The 25769-nt window shown below is 40.8% G+C and overlaps 2 protein-coding genes across 10 annotated transcripts in view; one reads left to right on the forward strand and one right to left on the reverse strand.

Annotated features, from left to right (window-relative positions):
- Positions 1–4018, forward strand: part of Tmem165 (transmembrane protein 165) — a 29497-nt gene extending 25479 nt beyond the window's left edge. The window contains exons 5-6 of the mRNA XM_028857505.2: positions 2491–2596; positions 3241–4018. Of these exons, the coding sequence (XP_028713338.1) occupies positions 2491–2596; positions 3241–3317 (183 nt within the window). The 3' untranslated portion in view covers positions 3318–4018. The remainder of the gene's footprint in view (positions 1–2490; positions 2597–3240) is intronic.
- Positions 4019–7182: 3164 nt separating this feature from the next.
- Clock (clock circadian regulator) overlaps positions 7183–25769 on the reverse strand; it is an 84834-nt gene continuing 66247 nt past the window's right edge. For 8 of the 9 annotated variants that reach the window (XM_028856966.2, XM_028856884.2, XM_028857319.2 and 5 more), the window contains 8 exons: positions 24799–24940; positions 23696–23799; positions 23191–23280; positions 19672–19824; positions 18482–18688; positions 17631–17836; positions 14927–15200; positions 7183–11892 (listed from right to left, as the gene is read on the reverse strand). In XM_028856966.2, the coding sequence (XP_028712799.1) occupies positions 11704–11892; positions 14927–15200; positions 17631–17836; positions 18482–18688; positions 19672–19824; positions 23191–23280; positions 23696–23799; positions 24799–24940 (1365 nt within the window). In that variant the 3' untranslated portion in view covers positions 7183–11703. The remainder of the gene's footprint in view (positions 11893–14926; positions 15201–17630; positions 17837–18481; positions 18689–19671; positions 19825–23190; positions 23281–23695; positions 23800–24798; positions 24941–25769) is intronic. The other variant, XM_028857254.2, reaches the window with a different exon arrangement.

Here is a 25769-nt window from a genome sequence, read left to right on the forward strand (position 1 = left end):
GCCTCCACCACAGTGAACTGTTCTCTTGAGCTGTGAACCCAAATAAACCCACTACCCTTCAGTTGTCTTTCCCAGTTTATCACAGACATGACGGATGTTCACCAGTGCTGAGACTAGTTGAGGCCAACTACCTGGCAGTCTTCATCGTGTTGATTATGTCGTGGTCGACTTGTCCATGCTTTTTTCCTATGAGTTTTTATACATACTCCCTCAGATGATGTTATTTACTATCAAATTTGGCCTTTTTAAAATTTTTTTGGTTTTTCGAGACAGGGTTTCTCTGTGTAGCTTTGCGCCTTTCCTGGAACTCACTCAGTAGCCCAGGCTGGCCTCGAACTCACAGAGATCCGCCTGCCTCTGCCTCCCAAGTGCTGGGATTAAAGGTGTGCGCCACCACTGCCCGGCAAATTTGGCCTTTTTTGAAAGGCAATTCTCATTCTGTACTTCAGGCTGGGCTGGAACTTGCTTTAGCTAAGCAAAGCTGGCTTTGAATCTCAGACAATCCTCTTACCCAAGCTTCCTGAATGTTGAGATTATAAGTGTGCAGTGCCTAGCTTTCAACCGAATATACTCCAATTTTAATTTGCCAGCACCCATCATTCATTCCTCTGCTTCTTTTAAAACATACTTTATGTATGTGAATTTGTGTGTGCCACATGTATGTGGGTGCTGGAAGCCAGAAGAGAGTATTGAATCCCCTGGAAATGGAGTTACAGGCAGTGCTGAGCCCCCTGACATGGTGTTGAAATTCTGGTCCTCAAGAAGAGCAACAAGTATTCCTAACCACTGAATGAGCCTCCGGTCTTGTTCACCACATCAGTAATACCTTGGCTATTTGGTTCTTTGGCTGTCACACCTGATTGCTTTCATAGCATCCCATGTGCCTTCCCCTTCATCTGCTTTTCTTCGTCGTCGTCTACCCCAGTCCAGTCGGCACTGTTTCATACCAGGGTTGTTATGCCTCCTTGGTCTTACTGTCTTCTAGTTCCTTGTCTTCACTGAAAGCAGAAATCCACTTGTGTTAAAACTAGCTATTGTCTCAAGACAAGGCTGACTTAATACTTCATAGGGGTCCCTTGTAGCTAGGGATTGAACCTTGACCTCTGAAACAGGAGTCAAGCGCCAACCTACAACCCTATACTCCATCCCTGCTCCCACCCTGACATACTCAAGACTCCTCTCTGGGGCCTCCTTGACTCTCCTCCTCCACAAGAGATGCATGGGGTTCTTACCTACTCTTCTGGTCTGTCTGTTCTGGAAAGCTTTCACTGCTCCACCAATTTGATACCTTCCAGTTCATTCTGGTAGTATTTATTCCTTACCTCGAGCTAAAAGCACAAGGGTTATGGAGCAGGATTTTGGCTCCCAGGAAGCACAGCAATACTGTACCATACAAAATTTCTATATTCACTGTAGTGGGTAGCCATTCTAGCTTGGATCTGGAAGTTCCAACCCCCATTGAGACTCTGGCAACTGTCACGCCTACGAGGCGGGGCCAGGGGAGGCGCCTGGAGACCTGAGATAGCTCAGTCGGTAGAGCATGAGACTCTTAATCTCAGGGTCGTGGGTTCGTGCCCCACATTGGGCACCAGATATTGGTGAAATTATTAAGGCCACTCCACTTAGTTAAAAGGAAGATTTATTTAGTGGGTAACTTACAAAAAGGGAAAGGTAGGTTGCAGGGCCTGGGGGAGGTGTATCGAAGTCCAGTGGTGTTCTCTGGAGCTTTGCTTGGCCCACCTCCACCGTTCAGGGCCCCGGCACAGAGAGAGCGCTCGCCCATCCAGATCTCAGGTCTCCAGGCGCCTCCTCTGGCCCCGCCTCATAGGCGTGACAGTTGCCAGAGTCTCAATGGAGGTTGGAACTTCCAGATCCAAGCTGGACTGGCTACCCACTACAATTCACATCTAGCCTTGTACTGTCCATATGTGTTATATGTTATTTTGTGTTCTGACAAAGCTTGCCTGGAGATCAGAGGGTCGAGCTAGCCACTAGTTAACCACAGAGACCAGGCAGTGGTCTCCCAGCACTTGGGAGGAGAAAGCAAGAAGATCAGGAGTTCAAGCCCACCCTAGGCTACATAGGATTGACTCAGTCTAAAAGAGAAATACCTGTGTCGTGGGTGGCTCACACCTTTGATCCCAGCATTTAGGATCTCAGGCCTTTAATCCCAGCACTAGGGAGATAGAGACAGGAATATAAGGCGGGTGGAGACAGGATCTCGGCACCCATTCATTCTGAGGATTCATAGAGGTGGCTGGCTGCTTTGCTTCTCTGAATGGCAAGCTTTATTTGTCAAAACATGAAATATATAATACATATTCCTTGAAGCAGCCTATTTCCTGTTTCATAAAGTTAATGAGTTATCTGGATTTTTACAAGAGTTTATGATATGTGGTTCATGACCCATTTTCAGTTCCACTTCATACTGATGTTTCTCAAACAGCATCTCCAACTTAATAAATTAACACGAGCTGCATCTGCTTCCAGGATCCCTATGGTGTAGCAGTGGGTGGAACAGTGGGGCACTGCTTATGCACTGGATTGGCAGTAATTGGAGGAAGGATGATAGCACAGAAAATATCTGTTAGAACAGGTAAGGCCTCATTTTTTAATTAAAATGCAAACATGTTCTCATGCTTGAAGATGACAGATAATAGAAATGGTGTGCCAGCTTTGATCATCTCTTCCAGAGATGACCTGGTCTTTGTGCTCACCACCTGGGCCGGCATATTCATTTCCTGTTAATGCAAACTGACTTCTCTTCCCGTGTGTACAAATTAGTAAATCACAAATTTATCTAAAACATGGCCAAACATCTTCTGAGCCAGTGAAGAACGCATGTGTAAGTGTGAAGTTTGGCCTGAAGTGTGTTCATGAAGGGACCCATTTTCGACTTTGAAAGGCAGTTTGGGTTCTGAGGCTTGTGAGCATCGACTCTCAGGCTTGGCAGCAGCACCTCTGTGTGCTTAGCCGCCATCCTGCCCCTGAATATACTTGAGTTTTTAAAAAGCTGAGCTCCTGTCGTCCTGCTGCTTGCCAGCGGTTTAAGTCTTTCTCTAAGCAGTGCCCAGAGAAAGGTCTGGGTATCGGGGAAGAGTGAGTCAGGAATACTTTGTCACGACCTTCTCAGTAGTTGGTGAGAGTAGAAAAAACGGGAACTTGTTTTTGTTTGCATAATGAACGTCCCAGTGGAAGAGGACATGCTACGTCACTCATCTTCTCTCTTCTTTTTTCCAGTGACAATCATAGGAGGCATCGTCTTTTTGGCATTTGCATTTTCTGCACTATTTATAAGTCCAGATTCTGGTTTTTAAAACTCTGTCCATCTGTATTCAGCTTAAGATATGCAACTTTCTGTACATAGTGTACATTACAACTAAAAGTCATGGAAAATACTGTATTTTGTAGTATTAATTTGTAAGTCTGACCCATTTAATGAAGTATTATGTCCAAAAGAGATAATCATTGATCTTATTTGTAAAAAATTTTAAAAGAAAGTCTGATTTCTCAGTGTGGATTTTTCTCTAGCCTGATTATGTTAACACTTGAGCCCCACTTCAGTTTGGACATGTGTATCCACTGCAGTGGGACTGACCTCTTGAGTTTTCTTGTTGTATGATGCTTTTATAAATATATTTTCTCCTTGGTCACTGGGGTGTTTATATGTATATCTTAAACATTTCCTTGGGGGAAAGAATGAATTGTTTGTACTTTTAAAACCATATTCCTGAGCCAGTAGAGTAATCAGTAGTTTTATCTTGTCTTTTGGGAATTAGGATTCAAGAGAGAAATAGGTTTTACTGTTGTATCAATAACAGGCCGTAAGAGTTGTTGGCTAGGTCCATTCTCTCTTATTTTTTTTTAATTGGGTAGGACACCCAATATAAAAATAGTCAATATTTGACAACATGGACTTACCAAATTAAAAGAGAATACTATGAATGTATTCCTATTTTTTTCTATATTGAATAAACAATGTAACAGATACAATGTAAATAAAGTGGTATGAGTAGTACTTGTTTTTCCTTGTGTGTCATACAAAGTACTTCATAACTTACCAAAGTAGTAGTACTCCCTGTTTTTGATATTGACCTTCTGTTGCTTCCTTCAAGGAATTAATATGCAGTTTAGTCCAGAGCACGCCACCCCTTATGCCAAGGGCGTTCCCCAGTAAGTACTCCGAGTGTATTCTGACTATCCTGTGCACTCAGATAGCAGAAGTTGTTTTCTCCCAGCCAGGATTCTAGTGTAACGTGGCAGCAGTGCCATTAATAACCTCTTTAAATGTGAAGGCTCCTCCTCTGTACAAGTGCCCAGGTGGTCCCCGTGGAACATGGTGTAACAACAGTGCAGTCTGCTGAGCGATGACAGCGGTCCAGTGTGGTTTGTAATTTGAGGAGATTGTGAAGAACTAGCTAATAAGTCACCTAGCACTCTAATGAAAACTGTTCAAAGTTACTTTTTAGTTGTTAGCTCTTCTTCCAAATATTGTTAGGCAACAGCAAATATTGATGAAGTCTTTCCTGCAAGCTTTTAAGGAGTTTTCTAACTCCATAAAAAACTGTAGTACTGAAGGACAAGACAAAAAACAATTTCCATGAATTAAAACTTAATAAAAATTAAAGAACTCCTAAGTCATGTCCCCACACTGAATCTTCTATATGGTTAGACCTACAGTGCACCTTCTATAAAGTTTGACCCTCACACTGCACCTTCTACATGTTAGACCCCTCGGAACTGTAGAAAGCAGCCAGCAGCGCAGCCCCAGGACTAGGTGAGTGTGTAAGTACTAAGTGTAACTGTCTGAGAAAGCAGTCTTGGAGCAGCAGGACATCCTTTCTTAGAGTGGTAATCAAACAAGCTACAAGGTAAACACTGCTAACACAATTAGGCCCCACTGTTGAATAAAGAGAGGAAAATGTTACTGACAGATTTAAAAACATTTAATCGTCTTTCTATAAATCCAAATGTGACTCTTACATGTTATGTGCCACATAAAGCAGGTGATACTGAGAAGCAGCACTGAGGTATTCTTTATTTTTAAAATTGAAGGAAACAAAGTTTGGGTCTAATTATTTTGACATTAAAAACAAAAACAAAAGAGAAACATTGCTACTGCTTGGCTCTTTTGCTGTAGTTTTTGATTCTGAATACAACTCTATGGAGAAGAGCATGGAACATGAAGATTTGAAGTAAAGCTGTGCTCATACAGCAAGAGGCCTGAGTGAAGGCATGCTGGTGACAGTTTTACTTCTTAAAAGGGTAACTTTGACAACCAAGTATAACCAATTGTATCAAACTCAATTAAAATAGCCATATTCAGCTGGTAGTAAGAATCCACATTTTATTCAATACTGTATTTCCAACGTAGCTTATGAAAACCAGGGAACCTAATACAGCACCACTGAAACCATTCATTATCTGTTATGCTTCTGTGGCGTTTAGGGTTTTGGCAAAAGGATAATGCCTAAAAGAATGCCAGTCTTTTTTAATAGATTTATTTCAATTAAATGTTTGCTTTGTGGGGATCACTAGCCATATGCATCTCTCCCTTTGGAGCTGGAAATGATGAGCTACGTCTACTCTTGTTTTAATTTAAACCCAGAACCAAGCAGTAAGGACAGCAATGTCAAGAACAGCAGAGCAAGAACCACATGGAACAGCAAAGAATCTGGTGCATGTTTATACAACCACTAAGTGATTTAACAAGTTTACAAAGATAAGACTTATATATTTTTTGCACTCACTGGTTTTAAAACAGCACTAATTTAACTCGTCTTTGGGCTTCAATCTTTACACAGGGTGACTATGAAGGTGCTATACTGGTGCTTTCCCCAACTTAAACCACAGTAAAAGAGATTTCAGAGTAATTTTAGAATGGTTTCATTTCCGGTCGCTCTGGCTGACACATCCATTGCTTAATAAGGAACTTTCGGGCAATGTTTTTGCTTGAAGATGATTGTCTAGTTATAGCTTTTCCTATATTTTAGCTCTGTAGTATTCTTAAAACCATTGCCAGCAATAAACTTGAACCAATACAGGCCAACTCAAAACAAACCATTTGAATGTTATTTTTTAAAGTGATGTCACAGTTTGTTTTCTCTGATTTAGAAGCATGTATCTAAAAATGGTATTTTTTCAATTTACCTTCATCAGAGTTAAACACCTTTTACATAATTAAACTCAATTCATGTCTGACTGTATTTTAATTACTGTTCTCCAAGGGGTCCCTGTGAGCTAGACCCAACCCATGGGACTCCAGAGCCACAAAGAGAGTGCTAACGGAGGACTCATACCAGTTCACGTGGGCAGGAAGGATTGTCACATAGCGAGCGAGGCCTCCCATGTTCAAGTACCGCTTTACTTCCATAGTACTGGCTATGGAAGATTGAAAGATAACCAACTTTTTAAAGAGTTTTCAATGTGCATACATTGTCCAACCATAAGTAAGGACTCGGTATGTGGCTATAATGATGACAGCCATTAAAAGACACTATTTTGCTAGCGTTTCCTCAAATGGGCAAAACAAAGGCTACATCAACATGTGCCTGTGGTTCTTTCATGCTGGCCTCTGGCTGTGGGGAAGAAACTGGAAAGTGCCCACGACACACAGAAGGCACCAGTGACACCGGGAAAAGGGGGAGCGGTGACACAGACAGAGCAGAACTGAAAGGAGCTACCTTTGACCGTGTTTTCCTAAACAGTTCAGAGCAGGAGGGCAGCGCAGGGACGGACGCCCAGGGTGACCTGCCACTGCCATCCTGATGGACAACAGTGTCCCATTATCTGGAGAGCCAGTTCTCCAGGGAAAACCAAACTGACCATAAATTAAATACAGGAGACCAATTGTAGAGATACAAATATAAATAAATACACAGCCATTTTATTGAAGAAACCCGAGATCTGCGTTGGAAACGGGTCCCTTCAGCCACTGCTAAGTTCTCCATAAACACTTCCTAGTGATTGTCGGAGTTCAGCACCTCAGGTTTGCTGGTGTGTGTGTTGATGGGATCCCAACAGTCTCCACAAACTACACAACTACAAGTTATTTCACTAGAGCCTCTGCCTGGGAAAGCCCGGGCAGCTTACAAAGGATTGTTAAATACTCGTCTTTCAAAGTATTCTTTCGGAAAAACAAGGAATGTAGTGTTATGACAACGGAAAAAATATGCAAAACAGTCACGTGGAAAAACAGAATTTTAATTTTTAAATATATAAGTTTACTTAATTTCTGGTGAGTTGTTCAACACTGTTTTAAATATCCTGAATTAGTAACTATACCAACAAAATTGACCTCCAGTGTTTCCACAGGAGACATTAAGATAAGACCAAATTATAGTTTTCTTCAACCAAAGCAGTCTTTCTCAGTCCTTTTTGTGCAAAAATATTACAAGAGCAACTCAAATGGGAACGCTGAAATGACATGCCAACATTTCAGGGCACATTGAAAACACTCAATAATTCTTGAAATTACTGTATCCTAAAATATTACTACCAACCATTTATAGATTAGTTCTGTTTATCTACTCAGACAGATGCATATTCCTAGACCTCTGAAAACAAACAGGCTCATTGGTCTCTTTTGGTGTCCACACAATAGGCAAGATAGGTTTACAATAGTGTTTAAATGGAACTACGCATCTATAATCTCCTGACTCCACCACATTCAAAACAAAAGTCAGAGTTTATTTGGCTACCTTGAAATCACTCCCATAAACCTGCTACGGTTCACTGGATCTAAACATTTCTCAGAAATGTGTCATTTATAATTTCACCTAAGTGATGATTAGGGGATCCTTTAAAATGGTTAATGCCTAAGATACAAACTTTATCTAAATGAATAATTGCAATAAAGTGCTTATTACCTTTCAAAATGATGCTTTTAGACTGTGGTATGTTGTTCTAAGTGTGTGCTATTCCTCCCATAAAGGATCCCCAGGCATGAGAGTCTGATCTCACCTGTCTCAGAAAGCAGCAGCACTATCTTTTGGTAGGTAGGCTGACAATAGGCACATTACCCATGCAGATGAGGCTGTACTATGGCAAGGGGGGGGGGATTAGAAAAGTGGGAGGCAGGTGGAGGGTTCCTACTACACTCATAGTTCTATACAAATATATTAAATATGCTATAAAAATAGTCAACTCTTTCCTTTGCATTTACTTCAGAAGCTCCTCTTAGAAGAGTGTTCACTCAACCCAGACAAACTGAAAAGGTTTCTTTCCTAAGGACTAGGACAACGGCAAGTGCCTGCCTTTGTGCTGTTTCTTCTCCACCACTGAAGAGTTCCAGTCAGCTGACTCCTGGCTCTATGCCCTCAACAATAGTAATATCCAGTGTTTATACCTTCCAACGTGGACTCCGTGGTGCTAAGAACAGGACCACAGGTACTGGAAAGGTGATAGGCTTGAACGAGTTTTACACAAATGTTACGACAAACCTTTAATCACCAAAGAAACAGAAAAAAGAAATACTAAAAATGCTATCTGTGTTCCACTTGGAAAAAAAAAAATGCCTCAATGTAGCGGAAACATTTTAAAGGGACAGTACTATTCCAAGTGAAAAGAACCTACCTCTGTAGACTACTACTTTAAGGGTCCTTTCTAAGGCTTGAACAAGGGCTCAGCTCCCTCACAGCTGGACTGCTTCAGTGCTCCCAACCTACTTCAAGAGACTGCTTTAAGGCAACGACCAACGACAGCACCCGGAATTCAAACACTCACTAGTTTGCAGAGTGTTCTCTCACAAACTCAAAACCACTGGCATTCTTTGATTAGTAGGACATTCCTAAGCCCTGTCTATGCAACAGCAGAACACAGCACTCTAAAGCTACCCTAAATTTAGGGTGGAGCTTGGGGCAGGGCCTGTAGTGCTCATTTGCATGCAGCTCCACCTGTCCCCTCTGCTCCCCGCCCCACAGTTACTACTCTAGGGAAGAGAAGAGGAGTACTTCCATGTCTAGGCTCTGGTCTGACAGCGGCCTCAAGAGCAGCTGTGTGCTTGACTGTTCTCATCCCAAGGGATCAGCAACACCCATGTTCTACAGAGCAGCGCAGAGCAAAGTACCTTCAGGGCAACAAGAACCTAGCTGACCCGCACCCTAACAATTCTTAACTAAAAAGTGCTGCCCAGAATACAATTGTAAAGAAAAATGAATCCCCATGAAATAGAGCAGGGGACATTAAGGTTTATAAGCTGTGAAGTGTTTCTATTTGGTATCTTTTCATGATTTAGATTTTAGATTTAGGTTTCAGTCAACAACTTTGGCTATAGAAACAAAGAACAGGCAACAGATGAATCTTCATCAGAATGCTCAAGTCTGTAGGAAGCAGACAGGGACAGTTTGCCACCCAAAGAAACCAAGAATGAAGGAGCCGAGAGGCAGCTGGTGCCGACAAGTGTTGCCCAGCACAACTTTCCAAATGGACAGCAAAATTAGTGGCTAGGCGCTCCTTTACCAACTGCTTTTAGGCAAGAAGATGAACTGTGAAGAACAACAGGAATTACATAATTAGTATACTGTATCTCCTGTGAGCTAAACCCTCGTCACTAGGTATTGCCAAAGTCAAGGAGGCACAACTCAGATGACATGGAATGGCATAAGATCAAGAAGGCAATTTGGGAGGGGAGAAAAGCAATGTGGGTGCTCTACTTACATCAACTTTATCACGGGTACACAAGCTTACATATGCATGTATTCTTGCAACTCTTCGGGGTATTCATACGAATGTCAGCCAGAAGGACTGTGATATGTTAGTTACTGACTGGTACCTGGCCACACTTCTTCTGCAGAAGGGTAGGTACCAATTTCTTTGGTTGTTTTCGTTGTCACCACTAACTTCTAACTGAATTGCAGCCAGGTAAACAGGAAAACAAAGACATGCTTAAGGATGGCAACAAAGCCGAGGACCCATAACTGACTCGGCGCGCGCGCTCCCCAGAGCCCTTATCTAGCGATTCTGCAGTAGGTTAGTTTCACTGCTGGGAACCTTTGTTTAGCAGCCTCACCCTTACACACTTTCTTTGAAGGTCAATTCTAATTTGTCACACTTGTCCTCCCTTTTCTCAGTAATGTTTTATATTCTATTTTCTACTTATCTTTTGTTCTATAATTGCAAATTTCATTATTAGTACCATAAAATCTAAAAAAAATGCTTTTTAAAATATATGTAACTTTGTTGGAGTTTATTACCTGGAGAGTGTGATATTGCCAGATGAAATCTTAATTCATGTTTAGAAAGCATGTGAGTTGTAATATTCTAGTGTTTCGATGAAAGTTAAAGACAATTTCTACCCCATTTCTCTGAACAAGTATTAAATGGTAATTCTTAAAGGACTACTTAGCTTAAAAGGAAGATACTAATTTGGAAACAATTCTGGGATCACTTTAACAACTCTGATACTGTTAGGGCAGTCCAAGAGATGTAGCAGTCTTCATGGGAGCCAGAGAATGACACCGAGACCCACATGCTGCTAAAAATGTACTAAGGTTTCAACACTGCTACTGAAACCAGACGATGAATTCAAGATGGTGAGTTATCACCTGAATTAAAATCAAGGCACTATGGGTTTTTTCCCCCTCAAATAACCCTGAATCATTTTAACTAAAAGAAGCATTGAAAATTTTAAAGATAATAAAAAGACTCCAACAAATCCTAAAAGTTAAAATTCCCACCATTGAGAATGTTAAAAAGTGCCTAAAATGTTCTGTGTGCAAATTTTACTCTTATAACTGAAACATTCTTGAAATCACTTTCAGGCTTGTTGAAAACCATTTACATAAATATTCCAACTATGAAATATATCAAAATATGTGATCAAACTCAACCAACCATCTAAAATAAAGCAGTGCAATTCTATTTTCAAACATAATTGAAAAATAATGAAATAAGGGCTATTTCTGAATAAAAGGAAATGTAGCAATAATTTAACCAGCAGCACATTATACCTCACTGAACAAACTGTGACATCACAGCCAAAGCGTGAACAAAAAAAAACTTGTGCCCTGGAAAAAGTGACTAGAACACTATTGTGTTGTAAACAAAATGAAAAAGAGAGGCTGTTACCAGTTTGTACATGGTGTCAAAATCTAATGAAATGTACTCATACCTGTAAGGGACAGATAATGCTTTCATGCTGCATACAGAAAGTTTGCTTTCTCTTCTCCATCCAGACACATACACATCTATATAGCATCTATACATAGAGAATTCAAACCTGCACAACATTCTGCAAGTAATCACTGATCCATCATTATCTGAACAGGGAGGGGAGCTGGGGTAGGGACTACTAACTACAGGACTATCTTCATGGCAATCTAAGCAAATCCCTGGCAGTGGTGTGTCCTCTGTAACATCTGATACCAGGCACAGAACCACTAAGCTACCAACATTGTTAGTGCTTTTCTGATTCGATAAAGGTCATGATAGTTGAGCTTGTTAACATTTGGCAATAGACTCTTTTTCCATTAAAAAAATATCTGGGTAAAGAAACTGCAGAATTGGCTGTGTCCCTGTAATCATCTCCCATCGGCTGGTATTTAATGTACATCTGTAGCACTGGGCAGCATTTCCCTACCGACTAATCCAGGAACTGGACCACTCAAGCCCACCCTCACAGAACTGCTCAACTTCTAACCCTGTCATCTGAGTGACCGGCTGGCCTCCCCTTCCTCTAGTGTCAGAGAGGAAGTTATGTGTGTGCTACTGGGGCTGGACCTTGGAAGGGTCAGTCAGGCTGTCAGTCCTGTGCCGACTAAGCTGCTGCTGCTGCTGCTGCTGCTGAGGCTGGTGTTGCTGGTGATGCGACGGAGGGAAGGTGCTCTGCTGCAGTGGGAAGGCGGCAGAGAGGATGAGCTGAGCTGAAGGATTCCCATGGAGCAACCGAGATGTCTACAAACAGAAGAAGGATTATGCAGCATGGCAGTGGACTGTCACTGTCCATGTGACAAGAGCTATCAATTCCCATTTTGTTTGCCAATATAAAAAACTGGTTTTGGAAAACCGAAGCCTTACCTTCTTCCTGAAAACATAACACAATTTAATTTTTCAAAGGAATCTGTGCTGAGAACTTAACAGTACAAAATACTATTGTCTTGAGACAAACCACTTATTTTTACTTCATTTCCTACAGGACCAACTTTGAAGCAATAGAGCTGGAGCACAGCTATGCCTGTATAAGACACGAACACTTGCCGCCTGTCAGACAGACAATGCTCTCTGCACACAGGGTTGAGAAAATAGCTCTGTCCATACAGTGCTTGTAATCTCAGTATGGGGGAGGTGGAGACAGGAGGATCTCTGGGGCTCACTGGTCAGCCAACCTAACCTAGAAAGTGAACCCCAGGTCCCTATGAGACCCTGTTTGAAAAAAACAAGTTAGACGCCCGGCGGTGGTAGTGCACACCTTTAATTCCAGCACTCAGGAGGCAGAACCAGGCGGATCTCTGAGTTCAAGGCCAGCCTGGGCTACAGAGTGAGTTCCAGGACAGGCACCAAAACTACACAGAGAAACCCTGTCTCGAAGGGAAAAACAAAAACAAAAACAAAAAAAACCACGGTAGACTAAGGAACAAAACCTGAGTGCTGACTGCTGGCCTCCATACATCTGCACTTGCACACACTTGTGTACCCCCACCACCACCGGAGCAGTCAGAAAAGCACAGGCCTTAGTAGACTTGGGTTAACTTGAGCTGTTCCACCTGTAGATGTGTGACCCTGTCCAGCTGTTGATCTCTCCCAGCCTCAGCCTTTCCCTTAGTCCAAGTGTCTATTATGCTGATTTGTACAGACATTATAGGAAAAGGAGGGAAGAGCTGGAGGCTCAAGTCCTATGTGGCTGTATGAGGTGATAAAATAAACTAAAAAAATAACCCCTCTCCCCAACAGAACGGTCTGCTATCACAAGTCCATGTCTGACCTTGAAAGTCTCAACTTAGGAGTCTGTTTCTCTCCCTACGTTTTGACTTCTGGCTGCTTAGTAGTCTGTACTCTGATACACAAAAAGGGACTAACTGAGAGAACGGGAAGTTTCAAGTACAGTACTCTGGAAGACAGCACACTTACTCCACCATCCTTGGATTTCAATAAGCTCATGTGGGGGATGACGTTTGCAACTGTGTATGAAGGAAACCCATGTACACAAACACAAGGAGAGACTTCAACCTTCCGATGAGAAAACTTGTCAAGGACCTTTACAATTTTCCTTCTTGATTTGTTACTAGAACAAGTCTTTGTAAGACAAAGGGATTTATGGCATTTACTTCTCTGATTACATCCCAAGTACATTTTCAGAGGTCCATTAGAAAAGCCAAATTATGTATTTATTATCTCAATAAATATGTTTATGGAAAGCATTGCTTCTCTAACATTTTTATGGTTCTTATGTTTTGGGGCTGCATTTCTGTGGTGGGGGCAGGGAAGAAGTGGATGTTCACTTTATAAATATTTACTTATTGTGTTTGTGTGTGCGTCGGCTAGGGTTCACATGGGGAGGTCAGGGATCTCTTCTTCTACCCTGCGGGAACCTGAGACTGAACTCAGAACGTCAGGCTCAGCAGAGAGCACCTTCACTGACTGAGTCATCTCCCTGGTCCCAAATGTTCCTTTTCTCTCAAGGCCTGCCTTCCTTGACAGATTTAGAACACTAGACCTTAAAGCAAAGCACATTCTTTAAGCTTTTGTTTAATTCTCACTGGAGATTTTATATATATAAAATCACACCCACCCACACACAGATGTATATGTATATATATGTAAAAATGTGTGTAAACATATAAAATATATTTCACCTAAATAAAAGCCTAAGACTGTTTTTATTATTTATAATAATAGCTAACTCAGTTATTCATTGTACTAGTTCAGACTTAAGCCCTGTGGGTATGACTTGACAACATTTAAGCAATGAGGCTATTTCAGTATTACCCTACCAAAGTAAGACTTCCACCTAGCCCAGATGGGCTCTAGCAGAGAAACCACCAGAGTCCCCACACCAGAGCCTAGAAACCGGTTCTGTTGGTTCTTTGCTGAGGATTCTGACCAGGTGACTTTCTTCTGGACCTATGGATAGGCAGATTCTGTTTTGTTTATCCACCTGGTATCTGTGTGGGTTTTGCCATTAATATGAATTTCTTACTACATTTGCCAATATCGTGGTGATCAATGACAGCTGGCTATATACCTTACAGTATATTTAGCAATTTACATGCTTTTTTTAAAAAAAGGCATTAAGTATGAACTGATATTACCTCCAATGTGTCAATGAAGTTTACAAGTTTATGCCAAAGGTCGCATGTATGTGGTATAGCAATTGCTCAACTGAGGGCACCCTGATTTTAGAGCCGAAGTTCTAGTGATAACCTATACTGCATCTACACTGGATTTCTCCTCTGACATTCATTTCTAACAAGAAAATTCTAATAAACTGGCATAGTAGTGCATGCCTGTAATCCCAGCACGCAGAGGCAGAAGCAGGAAGACCTTTTTGAGTTCTAGGCCAGGCAGAAACACATCACAACAAAACCACAATCTAATACAATTTAATCTGATGAATAAGGTAACTCCTAGGATGAAAAAGGGATCCTTCTTGATGTCCCTGCTTAATGAAGAGTACAGTTTGAAAAAAAAAAATGGGGCTTTTGATTAAATTCTAGAAATATTAGCCTGAGAGAGAAAAAAGGCTCAGTAAGTGACCTGATATGGGTAGGAAGTAGGCCACTTACTCTAGCTGGAAGTTCAGATAGCCAAGTCCTCCAAGGCTGAAGAAGAAAAGATAAAATAGCCAATCAGAGCAAGCTTTCTATTTCTGTAGATATTTAAATCCTACAATAAGCCTTTCAAGATTTTCCAGGTCCTTTACAAACCTGTCCCTTGAACATCTTATTTGGTGATAAAATCAGCTCAAGGCAATTCCTCATGGGGAGATTACCTGTAAAAACTGCTGTGGTGGTGGCTGGGTCAGCTGAGCCTGAGGTGATTGCTGAACCGAAGGAAGCTGCTGTTCCTGGGAACTCTGCTGCTGCTGCTGCTGCTGCTGCTGCTGCTGCGTTACCGACAGTGCCTGAGCTTGCTGCTGTTGTGTGGCAAAGGTAGGGTAAGCAGTCACCACCTGACCCATAAGCATGGTACTTGGTACCATGACGGCCCCACACGCTACGGGAGCAGTCACTAATTTGGTCACAAGTTGCTGACCTTGAGAAAACCTGTGAATGAAAACAAAGAAATGGTGTCAGAGAGACAAAGCATAACTCGGTCAGCAAAATAGTTATCCTAGACAATACCCAATGAAATGGTCTGTTTGTTTTATAAAAGTCTATGCTCCTAGTTTCTGTCTGCAGATTCTCCTTCGAGGCTAGGGGCATAGCTTAGTGGCAGAGTGCTTGCTTGCATAGCTTGTTGGGGTCAATCTCCAGCACCAAGAACAATTTTAAAGGACTTTTTGTTTGGGATATCAGTAAAACAAGCAAACAAACAAACTACATATATATTTACATATATACAAACTATATATATATATAAATTATATATATGTAGTTTGTAATATAAAATATAACAAAAGAGAGACATAGCAAAACAACTTTTAAAAATTCTCATATTCAAGATAATGACCTTTCATATCACATATAAAAATTGGTTGACAATGAATAAATAAGATCTAAACTACAAAACTCATGACACTGGGCCTGGCGATGACCACTGACAATGTCAAAAGTACAGGTAGGTGACAGTGGAAAGGATTCCCTCGATGATATCACTTCTAACCAGCATAGAAGGAACACTGAAGAACTGGACAAAAGTTAAACTTTTCCTCCAAAACCCATCAAGAGTCAACAAACACATAAAAAAGCCCTCACTAGACCCTGTCCTTAGAGAGATGACAACTAAAACAACAATGGAGAGCCACTGCATGCCATCAGGACGGCTGACGCTGAGAAATACAACGGACTGGGGAAACTGTGGTCTTCACGTGCTTTCTAGTGCTATGATAAAGACCACGACCAAAACGCAACGCCAGGAAGGGCTTGTCTGGTTACATACAAATCCCAAGTCATAGGCCACTGTGGGAAGCCAGGGCAGGAGAAAGGGACTGAGGGGGAACTGAGGTGAGACCACAGAGAAACACTGTTTCCGGCTCTCTCATACACCCCAGAAGCACATAAAATTCATCTGCTCCCCTATGAAGTCTGCCAAATAGTTATCACTCCAAGTATACATGAGCTGGTTATTCTTGTATTTTTATTAATGTCTCATCCCCTGTAGAAAGGATAAGCCTTTAAACATCTGTTGAAATATGTTCCCTCTTTCCCGGTTACAAATGGTTGCTAAAATGCATCCTCCAAAATGCATGTCAGCATTCTAGTTTACTATCTTCCTTCTCAGGCAGGCTGGAGATGTCTGTCAGTGGCTGCAGTGTGTATGCCTAGCATGAGAGAAATCTGAGTCCAACACCCCCAACAAAAACAAAACAAACACAAACACCAATCAACTTTCAGAGGGCATTCCTAGGGCACAGTCCTAAGATTTCCCCAAGAGTGTGAGCACTACGGTTGGATGTCTGAAGTTGAGGAACTTGAGCTCCAAGGAACAACAGATTCTCTGTTCTTGCTGCCTATATAATCCTGTAGCTTCCTTGGTCTGAACATTATTGTTATCTTAAAAATCACTCTTTTCCATACAACAGCAAAATATGCAAGCAGTAGCACATGTATAGTGAAGGTAATAAAAACATGAAACTATTTCAGATCATGTATTTAAAACTTCAGAGATCCTATAGTTAAAAACCCATCTTCCCAGGAAAGTATATTTATGCAAAAATTTGTTTATAATCAGCTATCCAGACTTATCACTCGAGATACAGTTGCCTGTTCTTCTTTTATAGTTACACCTAAGCCTTAAAGGGACCTGAATTCACAGCCACCCCTCTGCCGTAGCACTTGGTCAAACCACTAAAAACACTTTCTCATCTGAGACATGGGGAAATGATGGAAGATACCAATGTTTATTTTAAAAAATGAAACATTTTGAGCAGAAAGATTATCCAGCTACCCTACTGTTGCTCTCTTAACATCCTCACTAAGAAGACCAAGCGACACCAGTCAGTCTGTCAGACTTGTGTGACAGCGTACTACAAAATGTGGTTCTGTATCTGACAGCCCAGTGTGGAATACAAAATAAATTCTGATGTCATCCTGTTAAGTCTTTAATAATAGATACAGTATTTATTACAAACCTTAAAACATGGGTATAGCAAGCAATAAAGTAAAATTTCATGGTAAAAAAAAATTATTGGTTTTGGACAAAAGTACAATACTAAGACTGAACTGAGGGTCCTGTCCACGCCAGGCAAGGTCTCTACTCCTGAGTTGTATCACTAGCTCATATATACATTTTTATATATTGGATCTGTTGCTATGATCTTCTTTTACTGTGCCTGCCACATGCATGGAGGCATGGAGGAGGCCAGAGGCGGTCACGAGAACTCCTGCACCTGGAGTTAAGGTGTTGTGACCTGCTGGAGGTGAATGCTAGGAACTGAACTCGTCTTTCTAGAAGAGCAGCACCGAGCGCACAGAGCTTGGTTTTATTCAATCAATTTACAACTCGGGAAGTAATAAATGAAGTCTGACATCCACCTTATCTGTCTGTCCTGAGTGAACGTGGTTACCGTAGCACTCTGCGTACTGTTCTGGGGCATACTGGATGGGATCTGGACCATGCTCCCAGACGCAGGCTGAGAGATCACCATTGTGTTATACAGCGGGGCTGTGAGAGTGCTCGGCGTCTGGTTTGGAAGAGACGTTTGCTGACTATGTCCACTCATGACATTCTGTTGACTCTGCTGGAAAAGGAGATTTTATAGAGATTATCTAACAGTTATAGGACAGCATGCTCTACTATCCACCATTTGACAATGGCTGACAGAACAGAAAAAGACAAGCAAAATATATTACTTGGAGAGAAATATAGAAAAGACTGACTTGGAGTAGCTGACTTAGGCTGGATTCTTTGATGGAAGATAAACTAAGACTTTAAAAGAAGCATGATCTTAACAAGGAAGTAGAAAATGTACACGGAAGACATCTGTTAAATGCCCAAAGCAAGTCAGTAATGGTCACACACTTGTATGTTTTTCAAATATAGTAACAGATGTACACTAATTAATTAATTACCAGAACTCTACAGAATGATTAAACTATTCCCACTTCCCCAACAGTCTATTCAGTATGCTTGCTACTCAAGACTCTCTTGCAAATCAATGACTTAATACGTACAGAAAGTCTGCACATTATAAGAATCTGGTATAATTATTAAACTAGGTACTATGTATTAAATCACAAAATTATTAAATATCAAAATATTTTATGGTAATATATTTTCCACAAAATACTTTAATGATCACTGTCAAGATTATATGTTCTAATTTTTGTTAAAACTTAAAAGCTGATGCAACATAGAGCTTTAAGTAGATATTTCAGTCAATTACCTGAGTTGATGTACTCTGTAAAGTCTGTTGTTGTATCATGTGCTGGCTTGTGCTGACATGTCCAGTATTCATTCCACTTTGAATCTGGCTAGCAGAAACGACTTGGCCTTGCATATTTATAGGTGTGAGTTGCTGAATATTAGAATTTCCAGAGGAAAGTTGAACAGACCCAAAATTCAATCCAGAGTTTGATTGCTGCAAAAACATCTTTGAAAATAAAGATTACATTTAATGAAAAACTTTGGCAGGAAGGCTCAGTTTGTTGCACAAACGTGATAGACTGAGTTTGGTCCCTTGATTCCATGGTGGAAGGAAAGAACAGAGTTCCCAAAGTTATCTTCTGACCTCCACACATACTCTGCAGTACATATATGCTCACATTAACGCGCGCGCGCGCGCGCGCGCACACACACACACACACACACACACACACACACACACACAATTTTTAATTACATTTTTTTGCAGGGGTGCTTGGAATCAAACTCAGGGCCTCAAGCATTTTAGGTAAACACTACTGATGAGTTACATTCCCAGCCTAAATAAACTTTATAGTTTAAAAAAAAAAAAAAAAAGACCAAGGAGAACACTGAAAGAAACCAAGCAACATGAAGTTTAACAGTCAAGTAACAAGTCATTAGGACATTTCACACGAACAGTTAGCAACAATGACAATAAAACATGAAGCGCCACATTCATCCTTGCACTCATCTACAAGGTCAACTGAGTTACTCAGTGCTCCTCAAAGGGCTGCTGCTGGCAGCTTTGTATCATCTGTCACTCAAAGTTCCTAACAGTATACAAAATTACTGTTCACCTAGTTTCCCTTCAGCAAAGACCTAGTTCCCTAGATGGCCCTGTTAGTCAAGTAATATGAATCATATCTATTGGCATTTTATTAAAACCATTCTAAACTGTCTACCTCAAAGGTCTATAAAGTAAAACTTTTATATTATGGATTTGAACTTACTAAAACTTGGAGTTTGTTAGTCTAAAAAATAATGATGCTGATAGCAATGTCTTTAGGAATGAGTACCTCTGGAGGCTCTATACTATTAAGCAGGTAGCCAATGTTTACTGAACTGGGAAAAATAGACCTCTTGCATCTGGCTTTTCAAAAAAGAGGGGTGGGGGACAATGTTTAGGAACCCAAAATGTGAATGAGATTCTCTGTGCTCAGAATACCTTACCTGAAGCCCTTGACCATGGACCATCTGAAGCTGCTCTTGAATCTTCCTCAGTTCTTCCTGTTGCCGATGAATATTTGCCTCTATCATCCGCGTCCGCTGCTCCAGCTGGTCTTTCAGATGCTGCATGGCTCCTAACTGAGCTGAAAACTGGAACTGAAGCAGCACATGCAAAGACAGTGTAACACATCTTAGAATTCCGTGTCCCACTGACTGTGCCATGTGCAAGGCAGGAAAGCCACCTCCCAGAGCCGTCTTCACCCTCCTTTGTGACAGGAGCTGGACCTTTAACGCAGTGCTGTTGCCTGCAGACCCCTAGGAACCTGCCCCAGATGCCCCTGGAGGGAGACTGCACAGGAAGGCGCTTCTCTTCCTGGTGCCAGTGAGTAGCAAGCCCCGCCTGTCCAGTCTCATCCACAAAGTCTCTACTTCCCAGCAGACGCTCTCATGGCAGCTCAGCGCACTTCTCTACTCAGTGGCTCCAGCCACATATAGCCCACCTAGTGCAGGGGAAGAGGTGTTGAGGGGCTGCGTTCGTACGTCCTTCCTTGGCTGTTCTCCCTGATTTATGTGCGTGGTTGTTCTCATGTCCTTTTTTTAAGTTACAATTACCACCTGGGGAGGGCACATGTCACAAATGTGTGTGTAGGTCAGAGGACAACTTGAGGAGTCATTTCTCTTCCTTTACCACGTAGGTCTAGGGGGCAGAACTCAGGCTGTCAGGCCTGGCAGCAGGTGCCCTTAGCCACTTGACCATCTGGCTTGCTCCCCTTGTTCTTGCATTTTTTAGAGATTCTTCTTTTAGTTACCAGCTAATACAGTTTTTTATTACCTCTGCTTGAACACTCTGCAGTTAGAAGATGTGAGTGCTTCCAGGTGTGGTGGCACACACCTTTAATCTTAGCACTTGGGAGGCAGAGGCAGGTGGATCTCTGTGAAGTTGAGGCCAACCTGGGCTACAGAGAATGTTCTAGGACAGCCAGGGCTATGGCTATGCAGTGAGCCTCAGTCTTTAAAAAAAGAAAAAGAAAGAAAAAAAGAAAGAAAAGTCAAGCTGAGCTCATACTGCAGCCCAACAACTGAGAACAAGTTCTTTAGCTGCTCACTTGACCTCTACATTTTACCAGATGAGAATGGACCCCGCACCTGGAATGAATCCATAGCAAATTCTGTCATCTCTAGAGTCCCCTCTGTGTGTACATCAGCAGAATTATCCAAAGCTAGGCAGGAGGATCACAAGTTCAAGACCTACTTGGGATACAGAGTGAGTTCAAGGTTAGCCTGGCAACATTTTAAGGCCCTGTCTCAAATTAGAAAGTAAAAAGAAAGGGCTTGAGGGCTCAACTATAGAGCATTTGCCTAGAAAGTTCAAGACTGAGTTCAGTTCCCAGTGTCTTCCTTTCCTTACATATAAAAAATTACTTATTTATATCTGAAAACAACCAATAATTTCATTCTCATACTATTTTGAAAAAAGTATAATACTTTTCAACTGATACTATCCTTAGACCAGTTTAAAACATAGTTTTTTAAAGACTAATGAATTCTAAGAAATTATGAATGAATGCCCAGATGAATGAAGAAAGTCATTCTACATTCAGGGATTTTAATCTTCTGGTTTTTAAATCCAATTAATAAGCTGCTCCTACAATTTAGACACACGTGATGACTCATTGCTCATTTAATCATTTCCATGAATATTTTGTACTCTGTAACAGCAGAGCATTTCACTTTATTGGAAATCTATCTTCCAAGTTTCCTGCAGTGAACTGCACCTAAAAGCGGGAAATATCCATCCTACCCTTTTATATTCTATCTTCAAAAAGGTTGTATTAAATTAATAAGTTCATTTTAAGTTTGTGCTAAAGACACTGAATATTACTTTTCCTTATTTTGTTGAAGTGTCCTCCCTATGTAGCCTTGGCTGGACTGGAACTCTCTTTCATAGACCAGGTTGCCTTCAAACTTCTGGTAATCCTCCTGCCTCTGCCTACAGGTATTACACCGTCATGCTTGGCTTCAAACACTGACTTGTGAGGATGATAATAACCACTGATATCCTGTATTAGCTTCTACTAGGCTTAAGAAAAATAGTACTTAGTACTTCAGCTTTCCCATGCCTTTTAAAAACGTTAGTTAAAATATGTTATATTCATTTTTTGTTATATATTTTATTGTAATTAAAGTTATTTTTTGCTACAGGTAAATGCCATGTTGTCACAATTTAAAGCATTTCTACTAAATACAAACCAAAAAAAATAGAAACAAGCACAGAATATACAGGATAACAGCACTGAAATAAATCCACAGGACAAAAAAAGCAAAGTACTAAGCTTTACTTAGTCAATGAAAACATGAGAACCGAATGCTTAGGAATATTTTTGACATAGTATATATTATTTATATATTTCATGAAAACACCTCTATAATGATGTTGACAATGCTTTACTGATAACTTGAGATTAAAGAACAAATAATATTCAAAGTAGGTCTGCATATTGCATAAAAATTCCGTCAATATGTCAAAATATGTAAGATTTGAAGATTCAATTTGATATTTAATAATACAGTACTGTTATAGGGCTCTTATAGGGTAGTATTGCTAGCAACCAGCATTTAGTGCCAAATAAAATAGTCAGAAGATTTCCCACTATCTTTATTACTCCTCAGTAATGTTTCTGAAACTTTGAATGAGATCTAGATCCCAAGTTAAGAAGGTACACAGCAGTGCTTTGGGAATCCTTTCCTCTTGCTAACGGCAGTATTTGCGCCTCCTTTGGACTCAGGCCATCATCTCACGTTTCTAAACAGCTTTCTTTCACTTTTGCTGTTCTTCTGGCTTTGGTTTTGGAGGTACTCATGTAGTTCAGGCTGGGTGTGAACTCACTAAGCAGCTATGGATAACCGTGAACACCCAATTTCCCAGCTCCCACTTCCCATAAGTTAGCATACAGGCATGTACCACCACACTTGGCATCTTGCACTTGTTTAAGCTACATTAAGGATCCAAGTCATGTGTGTAGACTAAATAACATGGTATTTTAGTTATATGTCATATCCTCTAGATCAAGTAGCTTGTTAATATAGATATTACAAATACTGTCAGCATCTCTGATAAATGTAACTGAATACATACATAGAACTCAAAAAATGTCCCATGTGCAAACAAATGAATTAACTTGTAAATTAGTTACTGAAATCTTCTAAAATTGATACATAAGAACAAAATGAACTAGTATATTTTATCATGTTGTTATATGTAAGATGTTATAGCACAGTGAGCAAGAAAATTCTTTGTTGTATAAGACCATCAAGCATCTTGAAAGATATATGCACTTGTGATTCTGTCTAGTAAGAGTCCAATGATACACAAAATCACTGTAACTAAAATGTCATATTCTAAATACTTCCTATTAAGATTTACTGAATTTATAATTATATATTTATATATACATCCTTATAAAATATTTGCTTAAATGCAAGTATCACTTGAAAATGCTCAACTAAAACAAACAAAAATACCTGTGACATGCCTTGTGGAATTGGTAAATTTGCAGCTTGAGACATCACTGGCTGTGTTAATGATGGACCAACAGACTGGGAGTTTATGGACTAGAAGCAAAATAAAAAATGACAATGAAGTGATGCTCATACTCATCTATGAGTAATTCCACCACAAACACCAATACAATGTGCTTATCATCCAATGACAACCTTGTATTTTGTTGAGTGTGAAGTATGTCGCCCTTTCTACTGTTTTATCTTTTCTTTCCTGTGGCACCCAGCACAGGCCCTTGATGTACGCTCAATCGGAAGTTGGGTGGACCAAACAATGGCAATTGGAACTTAATAATACCTCTCAATTAACACTTTTTTCGCAATTAAAAAAAAATAAAAATCTAGCATTTCACCGGACAAATGAGAAAGATTTTGAGTGTCATATGTCCTTAGGGAAAGGGGATTTCAGGCATCTGTGCCCACACCCATGGCCTTCCTGCAGGGCTCTGAAGTGAACTAAGGAGCGTACCTGACCGCTGAAGGATGGCCTCCGCGGCTGTGTCATCTTCTCATGAGCTGGCAGGTGTGGTCTGGGAGGAGTGCTAGTGTCAGTAGGGATCTTTGTCGGTGTTGCTGAAGTCAGGCAACAGAGAGCAGAGTTAGTTCCTACAAACAGTTCTGGATGATTACGTTCAAAATACGCTTCACGAATAGAAATGGCTGAGTTAGTTTTCTCTTATTAGATAAAAGTTAAATCCATGTCTATAAGAATAACTTTAATTACTTCTTTTTTGAGGACAAAGAAAACATGTGATAGAAAACTTTAAAAACAGTTCCTCCTGTAATCCATAATACCCTCAAGGGACAGGCTTCAGAGCTCCCTACAAGTATGACAGTCCATGCACACTAAGGTCTCTTCCAACGAATGGCGTAGTATTTGCTTATCACCTAGGCACATCCTTCTGTATAATTTAAATCAACTTCAGATACTCTTACCTAACACAATGCAGACTTGATAAAACAGCTGTAGTATCACTAGAAAATAATAGCAAGGAAAGAAGCCTGCACATGCTCTTTCGAGACAACTGAGAAGGCGTTTTCTGTCACATGGCTGTAGATACAGTGGACCAGCTACAATTGAAAGACAATTATCCAAGTCTTTAAAAAGTAAAGGCTGGTGCTAGACTCTAGCCACTAGCGTTCAATGGTCAACAGTCCTATTCTGTTCCCACTATCCACATGGCGGCTGGTAACAACCCATGAACTCCAGTTCCAGGGAATCTGAAGCCCTCTTCTGACCTCCATGGGGACCAGGCACCCACAGTGCACAGACATACAAGCAGACAAACACTCATACAAGTGTAATCACTTGGTTTTACAATGAAAGATAGTATTTTTTTCCTTCAGGGGAATAATTTAAAAGTTAAGCAGAACATTATCATCTACATATCATCACTTGATGACCTTAAATCTTTTCTAAAGTTAATTTCTTTACTAGAAAGGTTACTGTACTTCAAAACTGAAAGAATTAGAATTTGAAGAAGTTCTTGTCAAAAGTGCTGATGTCAGCAACAGGAATAATTTAGAAGATCTCTTTGAAACACAGGTTTGTTTCCAGGCTAAGGTACTTACAGGAAGGGTCTGAGACTGCTGTGTGAGATGACTTTCTGGAGCTTCTAGAAGAGGCAGACGGAGTTGGGCTGTGATCAAACCTTTCCAGTGCTTCCTTGAGACTGACTGTATTTATACGATTGTCAGACCCAGAATCTTGGCTCTAAGGAGACAAAAGAAAATAAATGTCTGCTCAGTGCAGAGATCTCAACACAGTTAGATATCAGGACTTAATATCTAGAATAGAGAACTCCCTAGAATTCAACATGACAATTCAATCATAAAAATGGACACACACACACACACACACCATATGTGACAAGATGCACTTGTATTTGTTGTTGAGACAAGGTCTCACACTACTGGCTAAGAGCCTGTGGCAATCCTTCTGCCTCAGAGCAACTGTACCCAGTGAGTATGTACTTTTAAATACAGCATCTGCAAAAGCTAGTAAGAGGCTCATTTGGGCTCAGCCCGGGAAACACAGCAACATGCCCTGTCAAGAAATCAACAAAAAGCCCCAAACAGAAAAGAGAACAGGTTGGACACGGTGGCATATACCTGTAATTGAAACACTTGGGCTACAGAGGCAGAGTGACCAAGGTCATCCTTGGCTGCATAGCCTGCCCAAGGCCAGCCTGGGCTGTATGAGACCCTGTCAAAAACACAAAACAAAACAAAACACCCAAAATAGATAAATGAATGAATAGATAAATAAGAAAAGAAGAAGAGAGAGAGGGAAATGCTTCTCCAAAGAGGAAATAAACAAGCACTTGTTAAACTGCTCAACCTTACTAGCCAGGGAACTACAAATCAAAACCAGTCATGCTATTTCATGCTCTATTAGAATGGCTAGGACCAAAACACCAAGGCAGACACTTGGGCGGCAGATCTCCTCTGTAAGCTCAGAGCCAACCCGATTTACACAGTGAGTTCCTTGACAGTCAGTGAGACCCCGTCTCAAGCAAAACAACATAAAAAATAACAAAAAT

Source organism: Peromyscus leucopus, chromosome 10, assembly GCF_004664715.2.
Source record: "Peromyscus leucopus breed LL Stock chromosome 10, UCI_PerLeu_2.1, whole genome shotgun sequence".
In the NCBI taxonomy this organism is placed as follows: domain Eukaryota; kingdom Metazoa; phylum Chordata; class Mammalia; order Rodentia; family Cricetidae; genus Peromyscus; species Peromyscus leucopus.